The sequence below is a fragment of the Lampetra planeri genome, chromosome 4 (genome assembly GCF_965212315.1).
Source record: "Lampetra planeri chromosome 4, kcLamPlan1.2.h2, whole genome shotgun sequence".
NCBI lineage: Eukaryota > Metazoa > Chordata > Hyperoartia > Petromyzontiformes > Petromyzontidae > Lampetra > Lampetra planeri.
In genome coordinates, this window is record NC_136110.1 from 32,109,211 (window position 1) to 32,127,651 (window position 18,441).

General features: G+C 54.8%; 1 protein-coding gene across 1 annotated transcript; it reads right to left on the bottom strand.

The window, feature by feature from the left end:
• Nucleotides 1-1,055: 1,055 nt before the first annotated feature.
• LOC144717968 (YTH domain-containing family protein 2-like) lies at nucleotides 1,056-17,994 on the bottom strand. The gene is made up of 6 exons (XM_078593819.1): nucleotides 17,698-17,994; nucleotides 14,291-14,327; nucleotides 12,761-12,843; nucleotides 4,353-6,437; nucleotides 3,422-3,864; nucleotides 1,056-2,607 (listed from the first exon to the last, which is right to left on the bottom strand). Exons 1-5 carry the CDS (start codon nucleotides 17,707-17,709, stop codon nucleotides 3,457-3,459), a joined length of 2,625 nt encoding a protein of 874 aa, XP_078449945.1. The 5' UTR covers nucleotides 17,710-17,994; the 3' UTR covers nucleotides 1,056-2,607; nucleotides 3,422-3,456.
• Between the last annotated feature and the right edge of the window lie 447 nt (nucleotides 17,995-18,441).

Genomic DNA, 18,441 nt, shown 5'->3' on the forward strand with positions numbered 1-18,441 from the left:
TACACTCAACACTTCTCAGTCTCAACACTGCCCATAGACTCAACACTACCCATAGACCAGGGGTCGGCAACCTACGGCTCCGGAGCCGCATGCGGCTCTTTACGGACTGCTTCTTGACGATATGTACGTATGTACAGTATGTACTCAGATGCATTGCGGCTCTTGAAATACTGAATTTTGTACCGAATTGGAAAGAAATGGCTCTTCTTGTTATTTTGGTTGCCGACCCCTGCCATAGACAAACACTGCCCATAGACTCAACACTGCCCCATAGACTCAACACTTCCCGTGTATATTAAGCAGTTCCCCTCCTTAACCTCCTTCAGTTCCTCTCTAAAAGCTTCAACTTTTCTCCATCGTCCACTGTCTTACACTTCCCTCCCCTGGCCCATCCACTCCTTCCCGTCCCTCCCCGACACTTTCGCGACCCCTCCACACCTCTCTATCGCTGCTCACTCATTCCCCAACCCTTGAAGCACACCCCTGCCAACTACATCATTCCATTGTCAGCGTTTTGCAAGCCACGTCACGCGCCTTGGGTGAAGGGCGCTCTATAAATGTAAACGAGATCACATTTCCACGCGTGCATCTCGCAACAGCGAGTTCAAGTCCCGGTTGAGGATTTGGGTTGAAGCAGCCCATCATCCCTCCCACTGGGAGTCGCTAAAATCGATACCACTTTGTGGGAAAGATCATAAGCGATTCTCCGATGGAATCTGAAACCCCCCCCCCACCCATGGAATAGGAATGTGGAATTTCCACCACTGCATTCTACATGGCTGCAAACTGCTGATGAGGACCAATGACTCGATTCTCACGTGAACTCACTTTTGACTTTGAGGGTATGGCATTGGGTGATCACTCATAACACCCATTGTCTGTAAACGTCTTAATATAAAAACACAGACAATGCAGGAACGTCTCGACAAAGGGGCCACAGGACCCGGTGGTTTCCCGGCAATATAGGTAATTGTTATTGCTGTCTATGATGTAAGAGAGAATGCCGTGCCATTAACCGGGAGCAGAACTCAACAAAGACACCGCAGCGGCAAGACTTTTGGTCTAAGTACAGTACATTTATTACAGGCAATATCCAGTACAGTACTGCGAATACCTCAAACGTGTTGGTAGAGGGGGAGGTCTAATTAAACACTGGAAGTCTTCATTGTTGGGAAATTGTAACATTGCTCAACGCTTGTCTTCATCTCGGGGGAGGGGCTCGTGGGTTTAATTTTTTTTGGGGGGGGGTGGGCAGGAAGGCTCATGGTGGACGATGTTTGGCGGCGAGGGTGAGCTGCTCTGGCCGTGGCCTGGCGTCGACACGTCTGGCCCGCCGGCTGGCGTGCGGCCGCTGCTGGATAATTACCGCTCACGGGAAAGCGTCGGAATGCGCGGCTCAGGCGGTCGAGCGGTCCCCAGGGGGCGGCAGAGACGAAACGCGTCCCCCCCCCCTCTCTCCTCGTCGCTTCCCTCGTCTCTCTCGGGGCGGCGCTCTCTCCACGCTCCGTCCAACCGGAGCCACCGTTAGCAGAGGGTCTGTTAATTCAACTTTTTTTTCCCGACAGACCAACAGTCCAGGACTGCGACAACGCAGCCCCCGTTAGGCTTCCCGTCTTCTGATCATCATCATCATTACTATTACGACTATAATTTGTAACGGCAGACAATTGCTTTTGCTTTTTTCGTTTAAACATTGCTTACAATCACATGTGAAAACCTCCACAAACACGGACGACGCGACGCGGGCAACAGGAGATGCGGCCGCCGCCGCCGCCCTTCTCCGCCTCGTCGTCCGCCTGCTCGTCCTCTTCGTCACCGGTCGATTGCGCGCACACTTACGATGGCTCCCCACACCACCCCCCCCCCCCTCTGGAAAGCTGCCGCGCTTCTCTCTCGCCCCACCCCCCTGCCCCGCGTCCCCAAGCGAAATAAAATACAAGATGCGTAAATATGACGTTACGGGTACAGTCGGTTACAGTGAAAACGTGAGGAGTACTTGAGAGACAATCAAAAGAAAAACAGAAACTTCCAAAGTACAAAATAAAAGTAAAACGGCGAAAAAACAAAGATGCGACTTCACCGTCGGCTGGGGGGATATAAGTTACGCTTACGAGTGACTCGGTCCACACTCCAAACAGCACTACGAGTGTCACCCTCCGCCCCCTCCTCCTCCTTCGCGACAGACGCCACCGGCTCACCCCGTGCTGCCGCGGCACATACGCACACAAGTACGCACGCGCACACACACGCACGCGCACACACGCGCACACACACGCACGTGCGCACACACGCACGCACACACGCACACACACACACGCGCGCACGTGCACGCGGACACAGAAAGTGCACGCACGCACACACACGAAGGGGAAAGGGGGAGAAGATGGGGCAGGGACGCAAAGAACTCGAAGCGAACACAAAACAATCCGCGGCCGGTGGCCACCGTGGGTAGCGTCTCTATCAGGACGAGCAGAGAGAGTGGTGGCGACCCTGCCGGGGACTCCTCTCGCTCGCGCGTCCCGACGGCAGAGAGCGACCTCCAGCAACCAACCCCCCCGCCCGCAGGTCCGGCCACCCTCGCCATCGCTCGCTGCGCTTGCGCCGCCTCTGCAAATGACGGCGGCGGACGAGAGAAAGATGGCGTCAATACTCCGCACGTTCGTGTCTCACGGCAAGAAGGGCCCCGGTTCGATTCCCGACACGGGCGCCCTCTCTGCGTGCATCAAGCATGGCTGGCTATGTACGGTGCAAAAGAAGCGCGACATGAGAGCACGCGCGTCCTCCTGCCGGCCTGCAGAGTGTGTGTGCGAGCGCAAGTGTGGGGAATGTGTTTGAGAGGGCAGCCCCAGGGGCAGCTGTGTCTAGGTGGCGGCACTCGGCACGCGACCCAAGGGCATCGGTCTGCCGGTAGGGGGCGACATCCGCCGCTGCTGTTGCTGCTGTGTGTAACCCCCAGTGAGTGATTTAAGCCGTCATGTTTCTAATTTGACAAATATGGAAAACGGTGGCCTTCTCATTTCGAATGACACCAGGGGACCTTTATCATCCACCGTGAAGCAGACGGCGTGTACTTTACCGAATACACACCGCGGCAATCACCAGGGCGGCCTGCCGAATTCAACACGTGAACTTCTGTTTGTCTGCGGTTCCTCCTCCTGGCGTCTCCCCGCTCCCCCTCTCTCCGTGGCGGCGGAGCGTTACGAGTTGACACCGTTATCATCATAGCACCTCGCTCGGGGGTGGAGCAAAACGAGTACCACTTTGTCCGGGGGAAGATCAACAAGCGGTCGACCCGTGGATAAAACTCATCCCTACCATAGCAATGTGCAATTTCGGCATCTGGCTCCGCAAAGGCTGTGAACTACAGGCGAGCGCCGGCGACTCCGGAGTGGCCGCCGCTCGCCGTGCGCCGGGTACTGACCGCGCGTGCCGCCCGGGCCGGCGGGTGCCGTCGCTCTAGCGGCCGTCCGTGCGGGGGCGCGCCGTCCGCGGGGGGCGACGCCGGGCGGGCCCTGACGCGGCGCCGGCGGCGTTGGCGTTGTTGGCGGCGGCGCCGGCGGTGCCGGCGGCGTTGGCGACGTTGGCGGCGGCGTTGGCGGCGGCGTTGTTGGCGTTGGCGGCCGCCCTCGCCTTGTCTCTCCTCAGGCTCTCCTCCTCCTCCTGCCGGCGCTCGTAGTGCGCGAAGTCGTCGAAGATGGAGGTGGTGTGGCGGAAGGCGGCGATGACGCGCAGCGCCTGGCGCGCCTTGTCGAGCGGCACCTCCTGCGTGTCGCGAGAGTTGGTCACCGGCTTGTTCTCGTTGTTCTCCAGGCGGATGTGGCGCAGCTGCGAGTTGGGCACGTCCTTCACGAAGATCCACTGCACCTGGGGTGGGGGGCGGTGGAGGGGGCGCGTGCATGGGGGCGAGCGTGGGAAACGGGGGAGGGATAGGGAGAGATAGGAGGGAGGGAGAGTGGGTAAAGAGGGAGAGTGGGAAGCAGAAAGAGGGTGCATGGTTGGACAGGGAAACGGATAATTAATAGACGCACGTGTGTTTGTGTATGTATGTATGAGGAGCGGTAATTGAGATGTTTACGCGCTGTACTACTAACTCAGCAACAAATTCAATTCTCGCTCAGGGTCATCACCGGTGACAATTATTTGAATAGGTCTTGGGCCTCCCCTCGGTGGATTGCATAGGTTCCACTCGCTAACAACACTTGCCAAGTGTCTGTTAAGGTTAGAGGCGGGATTTATATCTTCGTGACATACATTGTTTATGTCGTGGCTCAATCTTACCCACGTACCTATTGAGTTCCTCCCAAGCTCTCGCCATTTGGCGTAGACTCCACGCGTGCGTTTCAAAGGCTTACCTCAAACTTGCCCTTCCACTTGTCCTGCGACCACACGCCGGCGCACGTCTGGTAGTCCACGGGCGAGGTCATCTGCGCCACGCCGCAGAAGTGGCCGCTGCCGTTGACGCTGAAGAGGAGGTAGACGGGGCCCTTGCCCTGCATGGCGCGGTAGGCGCCGTCCAGCCGCCGGTTGCCGTGCTCGGTGCTGCACCAGATGGAGTACTTGACCGAGCGGTGGACGTCGTCCTCCGAGTAGCTCTTGATGATAAAGGCCCGCAGGTCACGCGGGCTGCAGTCGAAGTCGCTCGGGTTGTAGCCGTTGTGCGACTGCAGCTTCTCCAGCAGCGGCGGCGGCGCCTGTAGCGGAGCCGGCGCCGGCTCCCCGATGCCAGGCGCGCCGCCGCCGCTCCCGTCGCCGGCAAACGACGGTGCCGTTACCTGCTGCTGCTGTTGCTGCAAGCTCTGTCGAGGAGGAGCCTGCTGCTGCTGCTGGTTGAGCTGGTGCCGTGTCTGGGGCAAGGAGGAGATAGGAGCAGGCTGGCTCCCGTTTTGAGTCAGCATTGCTGGCCCACAGCTGCGTGAAGCCACCCAGCGATCAGACTGCTGCTGTTGATGCTGATGATGTTGTTGCTGCTGCTGTTGCTGCTGCTGTTGCTGCTGCTGTTGCTGCTGCTGTTGCTGCTGCTGCTGTTGCTGCTGATGCTCTTGAAACGGTGCTTGCACCTGCGGAGGCTGCATAGCCGGGTTGATATTTGGCTGGCGCTGCATCATCGCGTAGTAACCATTCTGCAGAGTCTGGTGTTCATGCTGCTGCTGCTGGTGATGGTAATGGCTTTGCTGCTGAAAGTTCTGGTGTTGCTGCTGCTGCATCATGTACGACTGCAGCTGATGCTGCTGCTGTTGCTGCTGCTGCAAGGTCTGTACCGGCTGCTGCTGTTGCGGCAGCGGCGGCGGCGACATGGAGTGAGACATCTGCGCGGACACCTGCATGGCGTCCACCGACATGGAGGCCGAGGCCTGGGCCTGCTCTTGCCCGGCGTCGACCTGCGGCTTCCCCAGCGCCAGAGCTCCGTCGGCGGGCTGAGCGAACTGCGGCGGCGGCGTGGCCTTGCTGACCGGGCCCTTGCCGTCCCACGTGCCGATGTCCATGTTGTGCTTGATGGGGGGGGGCGGCACCGACGTGCCGCTGGCCATCTTCCCCGCGCCGCCCCCACTGCCGCCCTTCACCGACCTCGGCGCCAGCTGCTGCCTGGCCGGCTTGCTGGCGATGGACGCCCAGGACGCCGGCGCCGGCTTGGCCTGCGGCGCCGCCGCCGCACTCGTCGCCGCCGCGGCCTGCGCCACCGGATCCGGTCCGGCCGCCACCGGCGGCGGCGCGCCAGGTTTCCCGCCGGCGGGCGGCTCGCGGGAGTCTCCGCCGATGCGGAGACCGCCCACGCCCTGCTGCAGCACCACCACACCGCTCGCCACGCCGCCGGGGCTCCCCCCGCCGCCGCCGCCTCCTCCGCCGGACACGGCGGAGGCGGTGGCGCCGACGTGGCCCGGCGCCCGGCTCACGCCGCCGGCGAACGAGCCGGTCTGCGGGTCCACGACGGCCGCCCCGCCGAGCGAGCTGGGCGGGAAGGCATAACCGCTGCCGTACGCCACCGAGATGGGCGACGACACGGGCGAGCCGCGCAGGCCGCCCTGGCCGCCGACGCCGCCCGCCGCCCCCCCGCCGCCGCCCGACGGCCTCAGCCAGGCCGCGAATTCGGGGCCGCCGGGGAAGAAGCCAAAGGCGTGCTGCTGCCGCTGGCTCATGTACGCGGCCGCCGGGGTGGTGGCGGTCGCCGCGCCGCCCAGGTAGCCGGGGTCGGCCATGAAGTGGGCGTGCGGGTGCGGGTGCCCGTGCGCCGACACGTGGTGGTGGTGGTGGGAGAGCGGCGCATCCCCGTTGGCGAGGGCCCCCGGCGGCCCGTAGTGGTGGGCGATGTACGGCACGGCCGGGTCGGCGCCCGCCGTGGACCAGGCCGGCTCGGAGCTCAGCGAGTAGGAGGAGAAGGCTACCGAGGGGCCATAGTAGGCCGGCACGTAGGCCTCCGACACGGCTGCGTAGCTGCTGCTCTGTGGGGGTGGCACGCGGCGCCACGCGGAGACCGAATTACACGGTCACACGGCAAGGGTCCCTGTGCGGGTCTGTGGGTCTATGGGTCTCTATACAATTCTGTGTATTTTTTACATAAATAATTGATGAGCACAAGCCCAAAACGTCATAAGGCCAGTAACAAACAGCACTATCAGAGCTGTAATAGATCAGCGTGTAACACGTTAATGGAATTGAACAAGGTTATCATTGTAGGAGCTTGGGACAAGAGACAATCCGGAGGAAATTCTGAAGCAAGGTGGCAAACTCTGGACTGGTTTCGACATTTAGTGTCTCATCAGCAGTCAGGCTTACTTTCATCAATGGGGGTGAATTTCCAGATGTTTACAAGCAAGGACCCTCCCCATTCGATACAGCACCTCGTTACATTTTGACCAACGAAATCATCGTGAACAAGCCTGATCTTGCAGGCCGAGGCGAGGCTGAGCCTGGCGAAGAGCGAGCCATTGTCTACCCGTCAGGCCCAGAGTGCATGGTCATCAGTTCAGTTTCAGTTTATTTTGAAGTACCCTGTGAGCCAAGAAGCCCTTAAATCGGGTGTAGTGGCCACTGCTCTGCATCGTGGGTTTTATTTCTATAATTTAACCTGATTTTTTCTGGCATTTCATAATAATTTGACTGTTTTATCATGTTTCTTTCCCTTGATGTATTTTTATAATTTCCTGAGTGTTTTCACAACATTTGTCTTTGTAAAATGTTTTTCTTTTTTCTTAGCATGCGTGAAGTCCCTTCAACCTTTCGGTATGAAAGGCGCTCTATAAATAAAGATGATTATTATTATCACTTGGCTGAGAGGCTGCCTGGTGGTGTTTGTAGAAATGGGCTGCAAGGTGTGGCCAAGAGGAGGCTGCACAGCCCAGGATTCTTAAATCCATCTGTGTCACCACACTCCCAAGCGCTCCATAGGAGCTTCACGGGCTCACACTCTCCCACTCACAGGATCAAAATTGGTCAATCAACCCCCAACACCTGGGTCTGTCCCGTGACCCCCTGCTAGCAGGTAGAGCCTTCCACGCTACATGTTGCGGCCTCAAAGTGCACCCAGCCTGGCACGTGGTGGCTGCTGTTGTCGCAGACCGCAGCATGAGTGCAGCGCGCGTGTCCGCGCTTACACTGCCACCGCTGTTAGTGTCCTCCTGTTACCATCTGGCTACGCGAACTCGCAAACAGACACGGACAGCGAGGATCAAAATCTGAGCGGGTTTCGGATTTCACCGATAGATAAGAGCCACTGCACACGCGTAACCCGGCGTGGGGCAATCACCTGCTGTGCACCAGCTAACTTGCTCACCATCTCACACACTCTTTAAACCCACCAGCGTGCACTCACCAGCTAACCCGCTTACTCACCCGCTCACCATCTCACACACTCTTTAAACCCACCAGCTTGCACTCACCAGCTAACCCGCTTACTCACCCGCTCACCATCTCACACACTCTTTAAACCCACCAGCTTGCACTCACCAGCTAACGCGCTTACTCACACGCTCACCAGCTAACCTGTTAACCCGCTCACCAGCTCAAACACTCTCCAGCTCACCATGGCCTTGTCTCTCTCAAATCCTTCCATGTCCCATCTTCTCTGTCTCTATATTCTTGGTTCTTTCGGTAAAGTCACGTAGATAGAAAACAAAAATCTAAATTAAAAGCAAAAAACCCACGACGTTTCGATCGCAACACAAGTGGTCTTCTTCAGGAAAGAAAAAGGGTGTCACTCCTCTTCCCTGTGTTCAATCCCGTTTCTGGTCCTCCTCCCTCCTTATATCCCCCACGGGAATCAACTTCCCCTCTACACTAATCAGTCCCCCTTAACCTCCTGCCGCTCCTCTTACAGCCTCACCTCTATTGCCCGTTCTCTTCCTCTTCTCTCCCCTACCCCTCCACTGCTTCCCGTCCCTCCCGTCCGCTTTCGTGATCCCTAAATACACTCTACCACAGTCACTCATTCCTGAATCCTTTCATGCCCCTGCCATCTAAATAATTCTGTTCTGTCACCATTCTGTTGTACTATGTCAAGCGCCTTGAGTGAAAGTGATCTATAAATATACACTTAGATTAGATAACCTGTTCACCAGCTCACACTCACTCGCCTACCCACTCACCATCTCACCCACTGACCATCTCATACACACTCTAGCTCACCAGCTAACCCACTCAAAAGCTCACCTGCGTACCACCGCACACATTCTCCAGCTCACCAGCTTTACAGCTAACCTGCTTACCAGCTCCCACACCAGTTCGTATGCTTTCAAGTTAACACGCTTACCGGTTCACCAGCTCACCCGCCCCGATTACAGACCCCATGCTCCATCGGCGGCGACCGTCGTAACAAACGCTGGGGCTGTGGGAAACGCGATCCGCTCGCTGAACGCTGTGTCCGGCACGCACCTCCAGATTTCTACTCACGAGTTCAAAGCGAGGATCAAAGCGATTGCGCATTATCAGCTCTGTCTGTGTCCATCCCCCATGTCCATTCGACCACAGGGTGCCTCTATAACGAACGCGAATCAACGTTCGTGTAAAACTGTTTCTAGCAGGGCCTTCAAAGTGATTTCCATCTTCTCTTTCCCCAAACTCTTACAATAACCATGCTCGATTCAAGAAAGGTGGAAACGCTTACCCGTTGCTACGTTGACAGTGCTTTTGTGTTGCTGGCCGGGTGACGTTTTGGGCCTTTGGGCCTACTGTGCTCAACTCCTTGTTTTAGGTCGCGCGGCTCAGGCAGAGACGGGTAACCGGCAGAACATGCCGACAGCGGCCTCCGCACAGCAGGCCTTAAATAAATATATACAATAGGCGACGGTTCGGAAATGGTCCTTCATGAATAAGGGCCGTTTCCCATAACGTCACCTATTAGATATGTTTTTTACGTAAGGCCACCATTATTATTGACCCAAGTGTTTGTCCTTGTAGCAGAGGTGCTTGGCTCAATGGTCCTTGCCAGCTGACTTATGAAAAGCCTGGGTTCGAGTCTGATCCAGTGCTCCACGAGAAGCGGGACAGACCCGAGTTTGCAGTCGTGACTTCAAAACATCGACCGTGGCCCCCCCACCCGAGTCACCGATTCGGCTGGGGGGTGGGGGCATTCCAGAATGGGGGGGGGGGGGTGCCACATGGCAGCAAGTCCGGCAGTGGCCCTCGGAGCAAAGTCCTCGGGATGCAGGGAAGACCGGAATACGTGGAGCGGCGCGCGTATGGCGACGAGACGCGGGTACCGTTAACCCATCCGAAGTGACTGTAACGGCCACGCCGCACGCGACAGTAAGTGACGGCGGCGCGGAGACGAGCGGAGCCGGCCAAGTTGCCGTGGGGCCGGCCGAGGTGGCGCGCGTGCCCTGCCGACGCGCGCGCCCTGCCGACACGCAACTGGACGCGGCGGAGGGCAGCGGGATCGCGGAGACGCGAGGCCGGAAAGCCATCACACCTCAAGGAAAATAAACAAAGATTAATGGGTGCGGGGAAGGTGCAGGTCGAAGGTTACAAATACAAGGCCCGGGATTAGGTTTGGGGGGAGACAAAGAGCGTCGATAGCTTGCCTTGTGCTGTGCCAAGAAGGTGAGGAGGATGCCCTCGGGGGTGCTTTACCAGCCACCCAATGGCCTTTTAAAAGAGCCCACTGCGCAAGAAGGAACAGCCAGAACCGGTAAGGCGTTGTAGGAGTCGCCCGATTTGACAATTGACGTGAGACGCGGTACGTGGTGGAGAGAACCACCGTCGTAGCCAATAGGGCTGCAGAATTCAAAACCCGTCCAGGAAATTCCAAAAAAATGCCGCCACTCCGGGTCGTAACTCAACTCAAGAGGTATTGTTTTTAAAAAACGTTGCAGTGAATGGTAGCGCCCTGAGTATTATTTTTCTTACGCTCATTTAATGGGTCCCTTTCACATGTATGTACGTATGTTGAACTTCTTTCGCACCGTACGTAGCCAACCGTGCTAATCGGGAGGGTGCTGCCAATAATTCACAGTCGGGGGGTCATTATTGCTATGTACATTCCCACATTCCCAGTTGTATAATTTGTGGTGTCACATTTCAGATTTGGCAACTTTGGACCAGAGCGCCTGCACAAAGTCGCCACCCGTGCGAATGGCGTCACGGGACCTCCCCGCCAGAGGGAGTCGAGGGGTATTTGCCAGACTCTTCCATGCTGGCCAGGTGATGTGGGAACACCCACACTTTACTCCACCACACGTGGTGACCTGCCAATTGACTTAACTGTGGTGTGGCCATCTATGCCTCTTGGTTGACAGAGGTGGCAGGCAGATTAGAGAAACTGGGATCACACACTCCATGTATGGAACACACTCCATACATTATGATGCCACTGTCTGGCCTGGTGGGTACCATCCGTCATCACAAGATGGGGTCGAACCAGCGACCTGATGATAGCAGTCACAGCATGACACTAACCACCATGCTACCACCGAGGCAGCTAACTTCGTCTCTCTCCGTTCAAAAACCCAACATACGTTGCAGACATTTCTGCAACGATTTCTACAAACCTAATATTTTAATCAATGGTTAACGGATCGTTCCAACGTTTACATGAGTGTTGTGCAAATCCATGAATTAACCAAAAAGTCAAAAAAATTCTCAAAAACAGTGTGGCCTTTTTTTTATAATAGGTGACGTTTCAGGCAAATGGCCTTTCATCAGACCAGGCTCCATCTGCTTAGCCGGATTACAGAGAGGCTGTACCAAGCGGCAAATCGTTCTGCTGTACGTGCAGACTCTGACGAAGGATCGTTACGCAGCAGCAGCTGCTCTGCGCAGCACGGTGGTATTTCACCACCGAGCACCACGCGGATTTACAACGTAGGTAGGGTAGCGGAGATGCGACTGCATCCCGGCGCGCGGTGCTTACTGGCGAGCAGAGGCCACGGCGGTACTCCGTGAGCCATCAAGCACCCGTTCGTTCTTGGTGTAACCCACGGGGGGGGCCACCCTGGCGCACCACAGGCCATTGTGCTGTCACGCGTCTCAATGGCTTCAGTTCATCTCCTGGTTAAACCTTTATCCACACTAACAATGAACTGTAATGATTTGTTCAGCGATTACAAATCATACATGATTTATTTACACCGGGGTGTCTCAAGGGCACTTTACACATGACGAGTCACTTCCGCTCTCAACACATTTGAAAGGGCACCCCCAGTGACACCTGTCCAAGTGCGGTACAAGTTTACTCAGCATCTGGCTTGAGCAGGCTTCAGTCTGCCAGTAAGTGGGGGAAGCAGGCGATGATTCCTGCTGTGTGTAATCCCAACGGAGTAATTTGCAGGGTGATTTTTCGAATTTGGGCCTTAACTCCGGCACACAACGACCTACTCTTTTGAACGACACCAAGGGATCTTTAACGTCCACTCTAAAGAAGCAGACGGCGCGCCGTAGTGTTTTACAATTACCGCGCCGTTTTACAGTGCCGGTATTCAACAGGGCGGCCCGGCGGATTCGAACCACGAACCTCTGCAACAAGCGGCTATCCCTCTGGCGCTGGGCCGCATGCTCGGGTTTGTTGTCATTCAGACTGAGCGCAGCCATGGCAGCTCAAAGCGGCAACTTATTTACGCATTATTGACAACCGTATGCAACAAAAAAAAACCTTAGCGCCATCGATAATCGTTTTTAAAAAATTTTACTGGCCTACACCGGCCAGCGCGGTGAAGTATGGTCAAGAAAGCCCGAAGGCAGACGTGACGAGGCCTTCATCCAGCAGTGGAATGGCAAAGTGCTGTAAGTTTAGAAGATGTTCGTGGGCGAATTGTTTCGACCGTTTGTAAAACTGAACCGGATTCGATTATTGATTCCATGACTTTTGGAATCCAAAATCAATTACAAGAACAATTATCTAAAAATCAATCATTGATTTTAAACCCTACTGGCTCGCAGATGCAATTATTGGTACAGTCAAGTCAGAGTGATCTCCTGCTCACATCAGCCTTGAGGCATTGGACCTCATCAGTTTACAGCCATGGACCAGTGGAGGCAAGTCCACATTCTAATGACGATGGCGAGTCCACACTTAGAACAACCACTTCCCCACGCAGCGGTGCTCAGGTTATCGACGTCGTCAGCAGGACCGTCCCTAGGGGGGTGCGTGGCCCAGGCAACTCACTCCGTGTGGGCCCCCCGACGACTTCAAACTAAATTGCAAGTATTACATCTGACTCCGTGATGTTGAAGCGTGGGGCCCCCGCCCCCCAAAGTGCTGGGCCCGGGATGGTCGCCCCGTTTTGCCATACGCTCGGGACGGCTCTGGCTGTCAATGTCCACCCCAACTCACCTGCTCGGTCTGACTGCTCAGGTAAGTCTCAAAGTCGCCGTGGCTGCTCCCATCCTTCCGGTGATTGGCGACGTTTTGAATACCTAGAGGAGAGAGCGGCGTCGAGTGAATATGTCGCGACGCAGAGATCGGTCTCACGATTTTACCATCACGCCAACGTTCGGTAGAAACATTTTGTTGGGTTCAGGCTACATAATGACCCGGCCAAATGTGTGTCGTTAAGAACTCTCCACCACCTGACGCAGCCCAAACAAATTAATTAGTTACGCGTACAAGCGTATAACGACACACACCCTACGACTGCTTCAGCTCATTCACCGGGTGAGTGAAAGAACAATTCTCATGGCAAGATTTTACGGTGATTAGCTGCGTGACCTTTCGCTTGAAATCGCGTCAAGCATATTCAGGAAAATCCAGGAAGTCAGAATAACAACCCAGGAAATCAGGATGAAAAACCGACGCATTATGTAAACCGATGACGCCGATTCAAGGATTTGATGGGCGGTGACACCTTTCCACGTTCACCTCTACGGTGCCGATGCTTATAATGAGGCTGATGACAAGCGATGCCGATGAGTTTATACTTCCCAATGATTATCTTCAAGGCAATGAGGATTACGAATGATTATGATGTTGCTGTTACCGAAAACACTCAAGCTGATATGATCCTAATGATGACGACGCAGAAGATTTTGCTACTGATTAAGTTACTCGTGGTAAGGCTACCAAGTATGCCGATGATGAGGATGACACTGGTGATGATGCTATAAATTCTGGTAATGATGAGCTCATCAATCGTGACTTTTCTGATGATGCTATTGATGATGATGATGACGCTCTTGATGACATTAGACATAATGCCCATGGTGATGCTGCCGATTTGACTAACGATGACGAATGTGATCTTGCTGTGGATGACGATGCTACAGACGATACAGTCAATCACGATTAAGGTGATGACATTTCCAATGTCACTCACGAAGATGTCACCGATAAGTAAAATAATAACGACGCTCACGACATTGCAATTCTTTATGCGGTTGACGAAGATTAAAATATGATGCATCTCATTATTCAGATGATCATGCAAAAGTCAAAGTGAATTCCCTGTTCCAATGACCAGAGGTATTGGTGCTCATCTCCTATTTACAGCTATAGTCGGGGCGAGTCTATCCATAGGAAAGCCACTGTTGACTTCCCCACAACGTGGCACTCATTTTATCGACCCTGGAGGGAGGGAAATTGGGCTGAGTCAACCCCCATCCCCCAACCATGGCTTGAACTCGTGACCTTCCGATTGCGTGAATGATTAAGAATGATAAAGACGCTGTGACTGCTGCTGCAAACTAATCCTTACGATGCTGGCAATCGCTAATTGACAATGACGGATGGTTATAATTGATGACGATGGATGATTATAATTGATGACGATGGATGATTATAATTGATGACGATGGATGATTATAATTGATGACGATGGATGATCAGTCCCAGCTCATCCACCCATTCCACACCAGCGTGGCCACTCACCGTTCAACACCTGCTGCTGCTGCTGCCCCTTTGCTCTCTGGAGAAACAAATACGGACAGAGAGACACACGCGGTTAGACAGACACACACATGGATACACACAGACATACATGGATACACACAGACATACAAGGATACACACAGACATATATATACAGTTACACGGACATATCGATACATACACGCACACGCTTACACACACAGGTACAGATGAATATGCACACATGGATACAAGACAAAGACACGCACAAAAAATACGGATCCACAGATCCACACAAATGAACGGATACACAAAATCACAAACACACATACAGATACACACACAGATATACATCAGGCACACACACACGAATAAAGAAACAGTACCTGGATACAAATAACAAATACATAGACCAACTAACACACAAACGAATAGAAACAAAGACGATACACACACGGACACACAAGACACACGTGGACACACATACACACACACATGAATAAAGTCACATGGGCACACAGATACTGTATATACAACATTCGAAATGCGAATATAGAAATACACCAAAACATTTGAATTGCCAAACACACATACATGGGCACACACAACATTGAAAATGCACTACACGCACAAGTGGACGCGTAAAATATTTCCAAACACAACACAAAACATTCGAATTGCATACATTTTAAATGGTACGCACGCACACACATGGACACAAACAAATACACGTAGAAAAACACGCAGACATGCGCACACAGGGACACACAAATGGCAAAGTAAAACGTATGTGAGCACAATATACATCGGGTCCCTTATGCACATGAGCAGATGCGAGTGGGATTGAGAATACCTCCGTGACCCTGACACCGCTGAACAAAATGATTCCTTAGATCCTGGGTCTCCAGCCACCCAAGGCTCCGCGTACCTTTAGACCTCTAAACACCAGGACCCTAGATCTCGAGACCCCCAGGATCCCTTGGATGCCAAGACTCCCCCTGAAATGTACACCTGCTGGAACCTGCAAAACTAGACCCCGGAGAGCCGTATAGCCCCGAGCCTCTACACTAATGAAACCCTACACCTGGGACCCCTAAGACTCGATACACTCCACAAATACCTAGAATAATTAGAACCTTCTAACTGCCAGAACCCTGTACCTGAAGACCCCCACCCCAGGATTCCTTGACCCCTAAATCTACAAAACACGTCGGCCACCTAAACCACAACAACCCCCTAAACAACCCGAAATCATCGATTTCCAAGGCCATTCTGACCCCTGTACCGCATAGAACCCTAAATCCATAACCTCATACACGTCTAGATCTTCGACAATGCTAATACCCCCTGGAGCCATAAACTCCATATCACCTCCATCGCGAGATGCCACCTTATATCCCTGGACTCACAAATCAGCCTTAAGTCCTTCAACTCCACAATCCCAAACACACACAGAATCCCAGCACCCTTATAATTCACGACAACTCTTTAATCCACTACAGATCACCAAACACTCACGATCCCCGACCTCACAAATCGCAACACCCCCACGATTCCAAGAGCCCCACAATCCCTAACACCCCCACAATTCCAAAACTACCCCACGATCCCAACAACCTCACAAATCCCAACAACCTCACAAATCCCAACACCCCCACAAATCCCAACACCCCCACAAATCCCAACACCCCCACAATCCCAACAACCTCACAAATCCCAACACCCCCACAATCCCAACACCCCCACGATCCCAACACCCCCACAATCCCCAACAGCCCCACAATCCCAACAACCTCACAAATCCCAACACCCCCACAATCCCAAAACTACCCCACGATCCCAACAACCTCACAAATCCCAACACCCCCACGATCCCAACACCCCCACAATCCCAACACCCCCACAATCCCAACACCCCCACGATCCCCAACAGCCCCACAATCCCCAACAGCCCCACAATCCCAACAGCCCCACAATCCCAACACCCCCACAATCCCAACACCCCCACAATCCCAACACCCCACAATCCCAACAACCCCACAATCCCAACACCCCCACGATCCCAACAACCTCACAAATCCCAACACCCCCACGATCCCAACACCCCCACGATCCCAACAACCTCACAAATCCCAACACCCCCACGATCCCAACATCCCCACAATCCCAACACCCCCACGATCCCAACACCCCCACAATCCCAACAACCTCACAAATCTCAACACCCCCACGATCCCAACACCCCCACAATCCCAACACCCCCACAATCCCCAACAACCTCACAATCCCAACACCCCCACAATCCTAACACCCCCACGATCCCAACAACCTCACAAATCCCAACACCCCCACAATCCCAACACCCCCACGATCCCAATACTACCCCACGATCCCAACAACCTCACAAATCCCAACACCCCCACGATCCCAACACCCCCACAATCCCAACACCCCCACTATCCCCAACAGCCCCACAATCCCCAACAGCCCCACAATCCCAACAGCCCCACAATCCCAACACCCCCACGATCCCAACACCCCCACGATCCCAACACCCCACAATCCCAACAACCTCACAAATCCCAACACCCCACAATCCCAACAACCTCACAAATCCCAACACCCCCACAGTCCCAACAACCTCACAAATCCCAACACCCCCACAATCCCAACACCCCCACAATCCCAACACCCCCACAATCCCAACAACCTCACAGTCCCAACACCCCCACGATCCCAACAACCTCACAAATCCCAACACACCCACGATCCCAACACCCCCACAATCCCAACACCCCCACGATCCCAACACCCCCACAATCCCCAACAACCTCACAATCCCAACACCCCCACAATCCTAACACCCCCACGATCCCAACACCCCCACAATCCTCAACACCCCCACGATCCCAACACCACCACAATCCCAACACCCCCACAATCCTAACACCCCCACGATCCCAACAACCTCACAAATCCCAACACCCCCACAATCCCAAAACTACCCCACGATCCCAACACCCCCACAATCCTCAACACCCCCACGATCCCAACACCCCCACGATCCCAACACCCCCACGATCCCCAAAAACTCCCACGATACCCAACACCCCCACGAGCCTCCCACCACCCCCACAATCCCAACACCCCCACAAACCCAACAACCTCACAAATCCCAACACCCCCACGATCCCAACCGCCCCACGATCCCCTCCCGACACGACTAAAATCTCTCCGCCTCAACAATTCCCGACACTCCCACAACCCGCTTACACTGCCACAATCCCTTACTCCGTCACAATTCTCTCCATCCCAGCACCCCCAGGGACCCCCCCCCCCCGCTGGGACCCCCCCCCCGCTGGGACCCCCCTGGGACCCCCCTGGGACCCCCCCCGCTGGGACCCCCTGCTCGCCGCGCTCCCACTGACCGGGTCAGACATGGTGCTGGCGGGGCTGCTGCTGCTGCCGCCGCTGCTGCCGGGCTCGAGGCAGGAGGCCTGGCCTTGGCGGCTCCGCGCGGGCAGGAGGCGAGGGCGGCGAAGGAAAGGAACGAGAATAAAGAGGAGGGTGGAGACGCCGACGACGACGACGATGGAGAAGCGGAGGAGGAGGAGGAGGCGGCGGCTGAGGCGGTGGCGGAACGAGGAGCCGAGGAGAAGCCTCGGGGAGCGATGGCGGCGCGCGCGAGCGGCTTGAAATTTCCCAGCGCGTATAGGCGGTGCAATGCCCTGATTGGCTCCCGTCAGTCGCTTCGGGCGCAGTTGGCCAATGGGAGCGGGGTTCGCGATCGGCGCCAACAAATCGCGTGGCGGAACGCGGGCAGGCGGCGCCTATCCGCTGTAAGGAATTCAATAAGCGGCGCCCGGGGCCGCGTGGGGTCCCCATTGCGACCCCTCACCCCGGCTCACGTGACGCGGCAAGATGACCCCGCCCACTAATTAATATTCATGAGGTGGTCGATAGAAACCCGCCTAGCTCATTAATATTCATGAATAAATATGAACATGCCTGCTTGATTAATATTCATATTCGAATAATACGAACACGCCCCTAATTGATATGCATAAGTTAGTTAATGAACCTGCCTGCCTAATTAAAATGTATTAGTTAGGCGCTGCCTCATACCTTATCAATATACAAAAGAATGAACACATTCGTTAAATATAGCATAT

Excerpts from the sequence above, each read along its gene's own strand:
- LOC144717968 (XM_078593819.1), bottom strand. Across the intron at positions 12,844-14,290 it reads GCAGCAGCAGGTGTTGAACG|GTATTCAAAACGTCGCCAAT; the intron begins GTGAGTGGCCAC and ends TCTCTCCTCTAG. Across the intron at positions 6,438-12,760 it reads TGAGCAGTCAGACCGAGCAG|AGCAGCAGCTACGCAGCCGT; the intron begins GTGAGTTGGGGT and ends CCACCCCCACAG.